This window comes from Protobothrops mucrosquamatus, unplaced genomic scaffold (assembly GCF_001527695.2).
Source record: "Protobothrops mucrosquamatus isolate PMUCROS unplaced genomic scaffold, P.Mucros_1.0 scaffold287, whole genome shotgun sequence".
In the NCBI taxonomy this organism is placed as follows: Eukaryota; Metazoa; Chordata; class Lepidosauria; order Squamata; family Viperidae; genus Protobothrops; species Protobothrops mucrosquamatus.
In genome coordinates this window covers 370,238-384,173 of record NW_015386631.1, presented here as the reverse complement: position 1 = coordinate 384,173, position 13,936 = coordinate 370,238, and the positions used below count along the sequence as shown (strand labels likewise).

The following is a 13,936-nucleotide window of genomic DNA, read 5'->3' as shown; positions in this document are numbered from 1 at the left end:
TCTTGGGCTCAGCTGTAAGACGAGGACCACCGGTATAAGGTAAAACCCTTTCCGAATTGGCGCCAGTTTATAGGTAAATTTTTTCCTCTTCCTTGTCCTGTTCTTCTTCTCTGATCAGAAAAGGAATCTCAGCTATAAAATGGATCTGTTTCCTTTTCATTCCTTTAACACAGAGAGTCAAGAAGAAAACAGGAAGGAAAAGGATGGCTTAATGTTTTTATGGACCCCGGAGAAGGGAACAAAGTTTGCAAAGTATAATTAGAAACGTTGACCTGGGACTTATCTGCCTATTATTGTGGTATGGTTCCACCTACTGTTGAGTGAAGCCGAGCCTGGAATGACTTGGAGATGACAAGGGGGCGTGGCTTAGCTGCCTTCATAAAAAGGCCAACAAGCAGCAGATGCTTCCCACAGGGAGGTGAACCTGTCACATCCAAAGGATGCCTAAGTGTGAAGAGGGCTCCAGCTCACCTTGGGTCACCTGCTAGGAGCTTACAAAGTCTGGAAAGCGCTTTCCTTCCAGGGCTCTTCCATTCCAACTTCTGGGGTCTAGCTGGTTGCCAGCCTTCTCTGGTACTTTTGATCTAAGTGTTTGTGGTCCACTTGATTACACTGATTGATCTGCCTTCCAGAAATCCGTTGTCCTCCATTGTCTTCCGCGTTCCAAGGAAGAGGAACTCACAAAATGGGAAAGGTGAGTAAATTGGGAATTTGGGAATTGAATAATCAAACAGTTGGCTTCTCTTAGGTCTTGACGATTTATGAGCCTTTTTGGGGGGGAAATGCAACAGGCAGCAAAATTTTACCAAGAGGGTTTTTGATGAAGGAGCTTGGTTTTCAGACAACCTAAAGACATTTTGGGGAGAGAAAGAGAGAGGGAGGGAGGGAGGACAGGAGAGAGGGAGAGAGGGAGAGAGAGAGAGAGAGGGAGGGAGGGAGGGAGGGAGGGAGAGAGAGAGAGAGAGAGAGAGAGATCCTATTTAAAATACTTTTCCTGACTTTTGTACTTATGCAGAATTATAAACTTGATCATAGATGGAAAGAGAGGAGTCTCTCCCTCTTTCTCTCTCTCTCTCTCTCTCACACACACACATCTATCATTTAGGATTATCTAGAATAAATGACAATATTTCTCCAAGACCTCATGTAAATGATAACCAAACAGAAATGACAGAATAACAGAGTTGGAAGGGACCTTGGAGGTCTTCTAGTCCAACTCCCTGCTCAAGCAGGAGACCCTAGACCATTTCAGACAAATGACTCTCTCCAGTCTCTTCTTAAATGATCCTTCTCATTATCTGTAACTCAGCCCTTTTGCTGGAGAAATCAGATGGTGAAACTGAAGTTTCTTCTGAGCGATGCTCCTTTGAATTCACTCATTGGGAAAGCATCAGCTGGGGAAGGATTCTGGTAAATGTCTCATTTCAGAGGCAAGGCTTTTAAAAATCCCCTTGTCATTCTTAGCAAACTCAGGCACCCTAACCAGAATGACCTGAAACTGAAAGAAGCACCCTAATATCTAAAAATGAAAGACTATGTCGTATTCACAGGTTCAGGTAGCTGAAATCATTGACTCTCAGGAATTCATAGATGTTGGCCGCTATTTTGTAATATGCAACAGAGCTAATTATCTATTGCGGCAATATTTTTAGGTTTCCCGGTGGTGAGATCTGCATGCAAGTGGGGCAATCTTTTGGTGATAGTTGTGCATCTCTTGAAATTTTTAGGGAGAGGTGGATTCAAATATGTGAACAACTGGTTCTTTTATGTGGATGCTGCTTCCGGAAGTCTGTTCTGGGCCTGGGCAACAAAAAATTAGTTACCGGTTCTGCCAAAGTGGTGCGAACCAGCTGAATCCCACCACTGTATCTATTTCTATCTATCTATCTATCTATCTATCTATCTATCTATCTATCTATCTATCTATCTATCTATCTATCTATCTATCTATCTATCTATCTATCTATCTATCTACCTACCTACCTACCTACCTACCTACCTACCTACCTACCTACCTACCTACCTACCTATCTATCTATCTATCTATCCAGTGGTGGGATTCAAATATGTGAACAACTGGTTCTCTATGTGGATGCTGCTTCCTGAAGTCTGTTCTGGGCCTGGGCAACAAAAAATTAGCTACTGGTTCTGCCGAAGTGGTGCGAACCGTCTGAATCCCACCACTGGAGAGGATGGATAGTCACCTCTCATGATGGGATAATTAACTGCAGAAGTTTGCCCTAGATGATCATTGTGGTCCCTTCCAGCTCTATACTTCTAGGCTTCTATGACTGTAACTCTTAAGTGCTAGGACAGCATAAGAAAAAGCTGGTCCTGTCCAAGACAAAAGACAAAAGAGATTGGAGGTCTTCTAGTCCAACCCCCTGCTCAAGCAGGAGACCCTATACCATTTCAGACAAATGATTGTCCAATCTCTTCTTAAAAACTTCCAGTGTCACAGCATTCACAACTTCTGGAAGCAAGTTGTTCCTCTGATTAATTGTTCTCCCTGTCAGAAAATTTCTCTTTAGTTATGGGTTGCTTCTCTCCTTGATACGTTTCCATCTGTTACTTCTTGTCCTGCCCTCAGGTGCTTTGGAGAATAGGATGACCCCCTCTTCTTTGTGTCAGCCCCTCAAGTACTGGAAGACAACTATTAGGTCACCTCTGGTCCTTCTCCGTTAGATTAGAGTTAGGTCCCTTAATTGTTCATCGTACAGTTTATCCTCTAGAGCTGGGGTCCTCAACCTTGGCCACTTTAAGTCTTGTGGACTTCAATTCCCAGAATTCTTCAGCCAGCAAAGCTGGCTGAGGAATTCTGGGAGTTGAAGTCCACAAGTCTTAAAGTGGCCAAGGTTGAGGACCCCTGCTCTAGACTCTGCATCACTTTGTTGTTCTTTTTTGCTAAGTATTGAGAAAAGGGTGAATATTATGGAATATTATGAAACAGTACTTTGGAAATCCCAAATAGGAGAAGATGAGATTTGAGACGATATGAAGGAAAAATAAATGGTCGTAATTGAAAATATTTTCCTTTTTGTAAAACCCTCAAACAGTAATTAAACTTATGAACATTTAAGCTAAATTATGGGACTCCTGGTAATAACAATTAGAGGGAAAAATGGAATACGAGGGTTACTAAAAAAAAAACCACAGGGAGAAAAATAATTAAAAGATCTATCAATGGTAGACAAAATAAAAATAAATGCTATGTATGGTTGAAAAATGAAAACAAAAGGGCTTTTTAAAGGATTTTTAGCTGCATTCCTTATTGCTATGGCAACCAGAAATGCACTTGGTGATCTGATCCTCTACTATCAAGTGTAGCCATGCTTAGCAATGCAATAATAATAATGTCTCAAAGAATCTGGAAAGGAATGGAGACAGCCACTTGCAGGTTGTTTAAGTGGATTGCAAGTTTATAGATTTTATAGATCAATTACAATCTGGGAAGTTATGTCTATAAAAATGGTGAACTCCATCCACACAGTCTACCCGTAAAACATAAACCATTCACAGAGTTTGTAGAGGATGTGGTTTATTTCTTCTATCCACTTTGCTTCCCTGTCTGGGTTTTCAATTGATCTGATTCAGTTTGCAAAGAAACGTAAAATAACATCCCGGCAATCTGCTATTGTATTGTTTTTGGCTTGTTGTAGCCACACTGATGTGATTGTTGTACCACAAGGGTCAAAGGAACACACAGTCTTCATTCTAAAAACAGTCAGCTCACAGCACATTTTCAGATAAAGTTTCGCAAAATTGTTCCCCCTAAAAAGCATGCACCAGTTTTAGAATTTTACACCGTTCTCCAAGTAGTTAGGAGAATTTGAGCTAGTAGAGGGTAGAATGGAAGTTTTGGAAGTTTTTCTTGCAAGATGGAGCCCTTTTAAGGGACCCCCTGAAAATAAATTGGTAACTTCACCAAAATAAGTCAACCTAACTTTCCTGCTGAATTACGTTTTAGAAAAATACGGGTATCTATTCGATAGAGATAAGTGGGACCAAGGATGTGGATGATGGATACAAGGAAGACGAAAAGGAAAAAGATTTGAAAGGCAACAAGAAGAAAAACAAGACGGAAGAGCTTAAGAAAGAACTGGATTTGGTAAGTCATCACAGATACCAACCTACATTCTTGTTAATTCCTGGTTGCACACGGCTAAGTAGGTGGATCGAATATAAGATCGCTTGTTTTCCTGATTATTTCTTTTTTAGGGAAGACGATTATTAATACAAAAGTTTCAGTCTCGGAACAGGAAGTAATTTGCTTCCTAAATGACTCATCTCTATGACAACAAATAGTTTTGCACCCTTACTGTCCAAATACAAATGGTGTTCCATATGCAAGTTAATTGCATTTCAATTAGATAGGCAAATACTATCATTACCCTAATTTTGTTAAGCTGATGCCTCTACTCACAAATCCTCAGACTTCAGTTCCAAAGCAGATCTGCTTAGGAAGCAGCCTCTGCCCTTGACAAATTGGCCCCAAATCTATGAATGAAGGCAACAGGATCACACAAAGAAAAGAGCCGTAATCCACTTTTGGCCCATTCAATTAAATTAGGAAAATCAATGTCTTCTCTGGCCACAATATTTCTGCAGTGCCGCGAATCTTAACTGTCGATAGCCAGAAAGCACTTTTAGATGCCTCTGCACACAATTTGCAATCAGTGCAATCTTGAATTTTCTCTTTCCTTCATGCCAAGTCTTGTTTGTCAAGCTCCACCCGAGATTTCATCAGGAAGATTAATATTCATTTGGATAGAAATGGGGGGGGGGGGGAGGAGAGAGAGAAGAGGGAGGGAGGGAGGGAGAGAGAGAGAGGAATTTGAAATCATCAACACACTACTACTTGGTAGCGCTCTGGCTTCTTGGCTGCGGCTTCCTGCTGCTTCAAGTGTGTGTAATCACACTGCATTAGCCAGGTTCAGCTAGAGCAAAGCAAACGCTGCTCCAGTAACATTATCACAGGCTTTGCAGCCATCTAAATTAGATGCACATCTGTCCAGTTGCTGACATGGTGTTGCTTTCAGCAGATTGCTCTTTTGGAGATGCTGCTGTATATCTGGAGGTGGGTAGAAGCTATCCATATTCCCATGTGCATCTCATATAACCCATAACCCCTTAAATTACCCTCCTTCAATGAAAAGCTCTCCAGATAGGTGTGTGTCTTATTCTAGGGGGGGTCTCCAAACTTGGCCACTTTAAGACTTGTGGACTTCAACTCCCAGAATTCCCCAGCCAGCCATTCTGGTAATTGAAGACCACAAGTCTTAAAATGGCTAGGTTTGGAGACCTCTCTCCTATCCCATACTCCTGAGATGATGGGATTGTCTGGGACAATGAGAACGAAAGGGCAATCCATCTAATTGGGAAATGTTTTAGATTTGGACTAAAAGAGAACTTGGGGTTTCAAAGGGGTTGGGGGTAAGGAATTTGGGAATAAAAAGGTATGCTAAATGTTGCAGCATCTCCCAAGTCCCTTCCTCAACTCTACTCTTTGTGAGTACGCTTTCCCCAGTTCAAAGGATCATAGGTACTTCCATGGGGCAATGCTACCTTCTCTTTGTTCCTTTTTATTCTTTGAAAATTGCAAGCTTTTCCTCCAGACTGGATGATTCTGATCTCAGTGAACATTTATTCCTAGTCCCTCTTTCCTTGCAACAATCATTAAACAGCAAGAATATATATATTTAAAAAGTGTTCTTTTAATTTAGCCAAGATTAATTTTTTGCTAATTTGCAATTCCCATAAAATGCATCAACCTTGGTGAAAATTGACCCGCACCAGATGCACCTTGCTCTCCTCCAAGAGAAAACAAACAATGCAGAGGGACATTTTCTTCAAGAAAGCCAGTTCGGTCTAGTGGTTGGATTGGGAGGGAGGAAACTGTGAATTCTAGTCCTGCCTTAGGCACAAAGCCTGTTGGGACAGTCACTTTCTCTTAGACCAGGAAGAAGAAGGCAAGGACAAAACACTTCTGAAAATGCTGCCAAGAACTGCATGGACTTGTCCCTCTAGTCGCCAAGATCAGTCCCCAAATTAACACCCACAACATTTTGATATCTTCAGCTAGGTGGCAGCACTTAGCTGACCTGGTTAGCTGATGTAAAAAAGCTAAGTAGGATTGCACCCGGTTTATCTCTTGGATGAAGGACAATGGGAAAATCAGAGAAGTGGAGGATAAGTTGGAAGATGGGGGAAAATACCTTTTGGGAGAAGACAAGGACAAATTCCCTTTGATATTGTCAAGAAAACTGCAGGGATGTCTCCATGAAGCTTCCAGAAGTCAAACTTAACTAGAGAGCAAATGTATTTAGAAAGTGTATGCTCTCTAGTGGGCAGTGAAGGGTTTTTTTTTAGTATTGCTAGGTGAGATTTCTGATTTATATTTATTTCAGTATTGAGTCACAATTCATTCCCACTTAAAAGTCACAAATTAAATCATTAAAAATGATCTCTTAATCTGGGGCGATGCAATGATGTGTAAAGCTAGTCAGAAGATTAAGTTGGTTCTCTGCAGAAATTCGATTCTTGCCAGATAATTTCCAAGATAGGTTTGTTACGAGCAACTATTTAGGGTTCCTGAATTATCATTTCAGCCTAGTCTTCAGAAGACCCACCAAGAGTTACCGCAATAACTTAGATTGTTTGGTCCTTATATCTGCTTCTGCTTTCAGCTGCTGCTTTATACTGATCTTATCTCTCAATAAGAACAGGAGGAATTACAGTATATCTTCCATTTTAAGCAAGACATCATTGCAAAATTTTGCCAGGGCAGAATTTTGGACAAATGAGAGGTTAACATTTGTGAATAACCATAGAGTTATTCAGTAAGTTAAAGAATTTTAATAAGATAGAGTACCTTAATACATTTTGGCAGAGCTGTAATTAACAAGTGGCTCATAACAAGATGCGACAAAGGAAACTAATCCATTATTTTATGTATACATATTTTGTATTTGTGGCAAGCATGGAGTCAGTTTGAGAAGCACATGATCCTAATAAAACCAACAAATTAAAAAAAAACTTAACGTCTGCCTTTTTCTTACCGTTTCAGGAGGACCATAAACTCAGCATTCAAGAACTAGAAGAAAAATATGGCACCAGCATCATGAAAGTAAGTAAATATTGGCCAGAGAATATTCATAAATGTTAGGGCTGAGGAGTGCAATGCTATTAAAATCTATTTAGTTCAGTGTGTCACTAAAAATAGAATTTGTGCTCTTGTCCTTGAAGTAATGCTCTTTAAATATTTGTTGCCATTGTAATCCATAGTTGCCTGTTCTTAGGTTTCAGGCCATCCGTGTGCGTGCTGGGCATGATTGTGTGTGTGTGTGTGTGTGTGTGTTTGTGTAAATGAATCTAATCTGTACAGACAAGCACAGAGAGACAGACTAACATTAGTTCAATGATAAATTGCATTAAGATTCCACCCCCCCACCCCCAATTTACTGTTTTGTCAATATCCCCGCTTCATCAATTTCATGTTTGCTTTTGAAGTGGTAGGATTGCTGAGCTGTTAATTTTAACTCTCTCCCTTGTCTGCTGAAGGGCCTGACGAGTGCAAGAGCAGCAGAGATCCTGGCCCGTGATGGTCCCAATGCTCTCACGCCCCCCAAATCGACCCCAGAAATCATCAAGTTCCTCAAGCAAATGATAGGGGGGTTCTCCGTCCTCTTGTGGCTTGGAGCTATCCTTTGCTGGATCGCTTTTGCGATTGAGTATTCTCAAAAAGTGACTTCGGCGTTTGATGATGTAAGTTTTACAGGGGATTCTCTTTTTCCCACAAGGGTCTTCCCCAATAAAAATAGCAATAGCACTTAGACTTATATACTGCTTCCCAGTGCTTTACAGCCCTCTCTAAGCAGTTTACAGAGTCAGCATAAATTGCCCCCAACAAATCTGGGTCCTCATTTTACCGACCTTGGAAGGATGGAAGGTTGAGTCAACCTTGAGCCAGGCAGGATCGAACTGCTGGCAGTGGGCAGAGTCAGCCTGCAATACTGCATTCTAACCACTGCGCCACTATGGGAGGAAAGGAAGGAAGGATAGCAATAGTATTTAGACTTATATACCACTTCACGGTTCTTTACACCCTCTCTAAGTAGTTTACAGAGTCAGCCTATTTTCCCCAACAATGTTTTACTGACTTCGGAAGGATGGAAGGCTGAGTCAACCTTGAGTTCTGTCAGGATCGAACTCCTGGCTGTGGGCAGAGTTAGCCCGCAATACTCCATTCTAACCATTGCATGACCATGGCTGGACATCTATCCATCCATCCATCCATCCATTCCCCCGCCTCCCGCAATAGCACTTAGGCTTATATACTGCTTCATAGTCCTTTACAGCCCTTTCTAAGTGGTTTACAGAGTCAGCCTGTTGCCCCCCCCAACAATCTGGGTCCTCATTTTACCGTCCTCAGAAAGGTGGAACACTGAGTCAACCTTGAGCCGGCAAGAATCGAACTGCCAAACTGCTGGCACCCAGCAGTCAGCAGAAATTGCGTGCAGTACTGCATTCTAACCACTGCGCCACCACAGCTCTTACAATGATACAAGTGGTCCTTGATTTACAACCATTCATTTAGTGACATTCAAAATCACAATGACATTGAAAATAGTGACTTATGACTGGTCCCCACACTTACAACTGTCACATCATCCCGACGATCATGTGATCAAAATTCAGGCATTTGGCAACTGGAATGTATTTACATGAGTTGCAGCATCCCGGGGTGATGTGATCACCATTTGCGATTTTCCTAGTCAACTTCCGACTAGCAAAGTCACTTAATCATGCAAAAAAGGTCATAAAATCAGGTGTGACTCACTTTAGGAGCAACTTGCTTGGCAATGGAAATGCTGGTCCCATTCGTAGTCCTAAGCTGAGGACTGTCTGTATAACATTTTTATCGTGGACTTCATGTTTCATGATTGTTGCACCCGAGGATAAAATGTTTCTTCCTGTATAGAGAAAATTGGCACAATAAAGTGTAATCTTTATTGAATAAAGTACCAAAGATTGTTTTTAAGATAAAATAAGAACAGGTAAACTTGATGGGAGATGACCAATAGTGTAAGCTTTTATGGAAATTGTTACTGTTGTTCTTGCAACGTAAAGTGGTAAGGCTGTCTTCAGTCTAGCTTGGTTCCCGGTAATTTCATGGGCAGGTCCATGTACGGTTATTATTATTTTTGGCAGCAGTAGATGAAGTGTTTGTTATGGTTTTCCTCTGCAGTGTTTTATCACCTTCTCAGTCTAGCCTACAACTTGGTGTACTGCCCAAGTATCAGCCAGTTTCAACCGGCTTAGCTTTTCAAGATCAGGCAAGGTCTCCTAAATGCGGCCACTTAACTGGGCTCTTCTTGGATATGAATCAGCTAAAGCAACACATAGATAAAATTAAGGAGCAATGAGTTCATGGTGGAGAACTCTCCAGAAATCAGGGTAAAGGTGCATATATTTCAGAGGGAGGGGTGGGTTTCAGCAATGCTGGATTTTAAGACTTTATTCACCCTTTAGCAAATCTGAATTCTCCTAATCTTTGGGTTCCTGGTTCAACTCCTTCTGGAGAATAGCCCTTGGTAAGCCCCACAAGGCCTGATGTAACTTCCAAGCTGATGGAAGTTGTACTACTTGGCTGAAGATCATCAGTAAAGTCATATCTTTCCATTACATTGCTTTGCAATTTCTTTCTTTATTTAAATGCCCATGAGTCCTGATTCCCTTGTAGCTAAACAGCACATTCATAGAAACATAGGGCCGAAAGGGACCTTGAAGGTCTTCTAGTCCAACCTCCTGCAGGATACCTTATTCCATCCCAGAAAAATGGCAGTCCAATCTTTTCTTGAAGACCTCCATCGATAGACATCCCCTCTGCACGCACAGATTAGAAGATGTAGCATCACAATTTCCTTGTGATTGATTTGTTCTCATGGCTTTGGAAGACTTCTATAAAAGATTACTTTTGTTTCTATCTAACCTGGATAATCTCCCTTTCCAGCTCTACCTGGGTGCCATCCTTGTCCTGGTCGTCATTTTGACTGGGATGTTTGCTTATTATCAAGAAGCTAAGAGCACAAACATAATGGCCAGCTTCGGCAAAATGATCCCACAGGTAAATTTCCAATACTGTACTAATGCATTTAAGTAGAGGTACTTAGAGATTTGATTTTATTCGATTTCCTAGAACGAGTAGATGAAATGAGATTGGTCCAGGAGTCAATACAATTAAAAGAGAAGTTAGCTCTCTGCTCCCATTATATATATCGGGTTCAAAAATGGAGCTTATACATGACTTCAACCTAGAGTATTATTCAGGTTAATTAACATAGAAATTGTAGACACAATTGTTCCCAATTACATAAAAATATGAGAATAGTGCTGCTGGGTGACATCAAAGCCTATCTAGTCCAGCACTTTGTTTCTCACAAAGACCAAGCAGGAGGTACCCATGTTATAGCCTACAAGATATTTGGAGGCAGGCTACCTCAGACCTGGAGATTAATGTGAGCTATCAGGGCCAACAGCCATGAGCAGAACTGTCTTCTATGAATTGTTCCAAATATACTTGTTAGGTCAATTATCCAACTAAAGCACCTCTGTGTTTTTCTCACTAGCAAGCCCTTGTCTTCAGAGATGCAGAGAAAAGAGAAATTCCAGCTGACCAACTAGTGGTGGGTGACATTGTCGAAATCAAAGGTGGAGACCGAATACCAGCTGACATCCGACTAATCCAGACTCAGGGTTGTAAGGTAGGTTTTAGATCAGAGTGGAAAAAGAGATGATCTATCAGAATTTCAAATCTTTGTATGGGGTCCTTGGTGCTCTCTGATCTGGGTTGTTTTCTTGCAGATGTTACATTACCCAACTAAGTAACATCATCATCATCCTAGCATTGATCATGTTCCCCCGTTGGGTAATGAAACATTCACAAGAAAACAACCCAGCTCAGAGAGCATCAAGGACTACACAGTCCTCCTCCTCCATCCTCCATCCTCCTCCTCCTGTTCCTCCTCCTCCTGTTCCTCCTCCTGCCCCTCCTTAACCCCCCCCTCCCTTCTAGCCCTGGTGATGTTATCTAGTTGGGTAATGAATTCTCTGTAAGAAAACAACCAAGCTCAGAGAGCACCAAGGCCCCCCATTTCAACCCTGAGGTACCAATAGTCTCTTCTATTGGTATCATCTTTCTGCTAATCAGGAACAAGAACTGGTAGGATTTAAAGCATTTAAAGAATGGGTTTATTCAATAGCAAAGGGGAAAAAAACATCATAGAGACTCTTTCAAACTTTTACAAGCAGCATTTTTCTCCCTTTTTATAAGAAAAATCTTCCCACAGAAATTATGTTGTTATGGCAGTAATTCAGTAAGCTGTTCTCTCTCTGAATTGTTTGTGCAGTTGCTTAAGACTGAGATGACAACAGTATAAACTGACTTCAACTTTGGATTTGTTTACATGATCAAATGATTTTAGATGAAGTAAGCTAAAGATGAGTACCAGGTGTTAAAGAAAGAGGTATTTCTTACTGCTGTCCCATTTTGCAGGAAATGCCAAAAAGTTTGAGGAAGGCATGCTTTTTAAAAAGAAACATGTCATTAAGCTGTTAGGTTGAGTGAAAATATAAATGAACTATGAGGTAAAATAACGAACAATCCAACATCCATTTGTGATAAAGATGGAGATAGAAAGGAAACAGAAATAAGGGAAATCACGAAGGGCATTCTCTCTTAAAACATTCCTGTTCTTTATTGAAAGATATCTCACTTGCCTCCAACTAAAAAGCTGATAGCCTGGGTTTGAGACCCAAGCTCCATGCGACAGAGTGAGCTCCCGTCCTTGCCTTACCTCAGCTAGCAGTTCGAAAGCATGCAAATGCGAGTAGATAAATAGATACCACTTTGGTGGGAACATAACAGTGCTCCTTGACGTCATGCTAGCCACATGACCATGGAAATGTCTTTGGACAGCGCTGGCTCAATGGCCTTGAAACGGAGATGAGTACCGCCACCCCGTATAGTCGGCACCCCATATAGTCACTGGGACTCCTTTACCTTTACATATACCATAAGGAGGAGAATGAAAACATTTTTGTGTAACCCCTCAAGATAGTTGAGCATCTGGAAGGGGCTTCCACAGTCTCATGTTGGTCTTTTTTTTCACAGGTGGACAATTCTTCTCTCACCGGAGAGTCAGAACCTCAGTCCCGCTCGTGTGAATTCACTCATGAAAATCCACTGGAGACTAAAAACATCGGTTTCTATTCTACAACCTGCTTGGAAGGTATGTGTGTCAGAGGAGTGACAGAGACAGGATGAGACTTGTCACTGGGCTCAAGCCGTTTTGTTCCTTAACATCATGCCTCTGTTGTATAACTGAAAGGACATTCTTGGTGAATCCATTTTTAGCTATCTTGTGACCCCCAAGGCATCAAAATCCCATAAGCTCCTTCTTTGGGAACCAGAACGACCAATAAAATCCAAAGAATGGTAACAAGGCAATAAAAAAACAATCATACTAAGTAAATAGCAATTTCCTGCCTTGCCGTGCCACCCTGGATCTGCTGCCTGAGGCAAGTTGGTTCACATCTGCCTCCTGTTAGAGCTAGTTCAATTTCCTGCCATGACAATCTCAGACATCACCCCAACTGACCTTTCTATTTTGTGCCTATGTAAAATTGCAACCTCCTTAAATAGGAGAAAGACTGCTACATACAGTTTTTCTATATTTGGGGGCTGAACCCAATGAGGTTTATATGTTACAAAAGGCAAGGTAGAATCCAAACCATGCTTTTAATCCATGGTACACGGTCATAACCTTTTGAAGTTGGGAAAAAAATATACAGGGGAAAAATTGAAGCTGATCTTTGACCCCAAATCTTCTGGAACATAGGGATTTTTCTAATCCCTATGAATGTGTGCATGAATGTATGGAAAAAGCATCAGGAAAAGGCAGGATCATGTGAAGGAAACTTGAATGGAAGGATTGTTCAGTTTATCAATCTACTGTATAGTCTTGTTTGGGGTCCTTGGTGGTGTCTGAGCTTGGGTGCTTTCCTGCAGATATTTCATGACCCAGGGCTAAAAGGGAGTGGAGTGTGTGGAGTGGAGGGGAAGAAAGGTTTATGGGATCCTTGGAGCTCTCTGAGTGTGGTTGTTTTCTTGCAGATGTTTTATGACCCAACTAGATAACACCATCAGGGCTAGAAGGCTAGAAGTGGGATTTGCTCTCTATTTATATTTACCCTAGGTTACTTTGCCACTATTGGTGGAAATATTCACCAAGAACCACGAAAAACACTCCCACTGATGCTGTATATAAACAAAGAGCAAGCCCCACTGCCTTCTAGGACTGATGATGTTACTTAGTTGGGTAATGGAATGTCTGCAAGAAAACAACCAAGCTCAGAGAACACCAAGGACATCCCCCCCCGGTCATCCCTGAGCTGTAAATGTTCTCTACTATTAGTATAGACTTCTTGCTAATCAACCTTTTCTCTTAGGTACTGCAACGGGGATGGTGATCAACACAGGTGACAACACTATCATTGGGCGGATTGCCTCTCTGGCATCTGGAGTGGGGAATGAGAAGACTCCCATTGCTCTCGAGATAGAACACTTTGTCCATATTGTGGCTGGTGTTGCTATCACCATTGGAGTGCTTTTCTTCATCATTGCTGTCTCAATGGGTTACCTTGTCCTGGATTCCATCATCTTCCTCATTGGCATCATTGTGGCCAACGTGCCTGAGGGACTGTTAGCTACGGTTACGGTGAGTATGTGTTCCTCCCTTGGATCATCAGTAATTCTGCAGAACTCCGGGTCTGCATGTCTTCTACTTAACACAAGAGGATTGAACTTTCAGTCAATCAGAATAGAGCTGGAAGGGACCTTGGAGGTCTTCTATTCCAACCCCCTGTTCAACTAGGA

General features: G+C 41.6%; 1 protein-coding gene across 1 annotated transcript in view; it reads left to right on the top strand.

Annotated features, from left to right (window-relative positions):
- Positions 1-416: 416 nt before the first annotated feature.
- ATP12A (ATPase H+/K+ transporting non-gastric alpha2 subunit) overlaps positions 417-13,936 on the top strand; it is a 30,283-nt gene continuing 16,763 nt past the window's right edge. The window contains exons 1-8 of the mRNA XM_015814858.1: positions 417-694; positions 3,968-4,108; positions 7,067-7,126; positions 7,561-7,764; positions 10,013-10,126; positions 10,629-10,763; positions 12,173-12,290; positions 13,510-13,778. Coding sequence (XP_015670344.1) covers positions 686-694; positions 3,968-4,108; positions 7,067-7,126; positions 7,561-7,764; positions 10,013-10,126; positions 10,629-10,763; positions 12,173-12,290; positions 13,510-13,778 — 1,050 coding nt within the window. The 5' untranslated portion in view covers positions 417-685. The remainder of the gene's footprint in view (positions 695-3,967; positions 4,109-7,066; positions 7,127-7,560; positions 7,765-10,012; positions 10,127-10,628; positions 10,764-12,172; positions 12,291-13,509; positions 13,779-13,936) is intronic.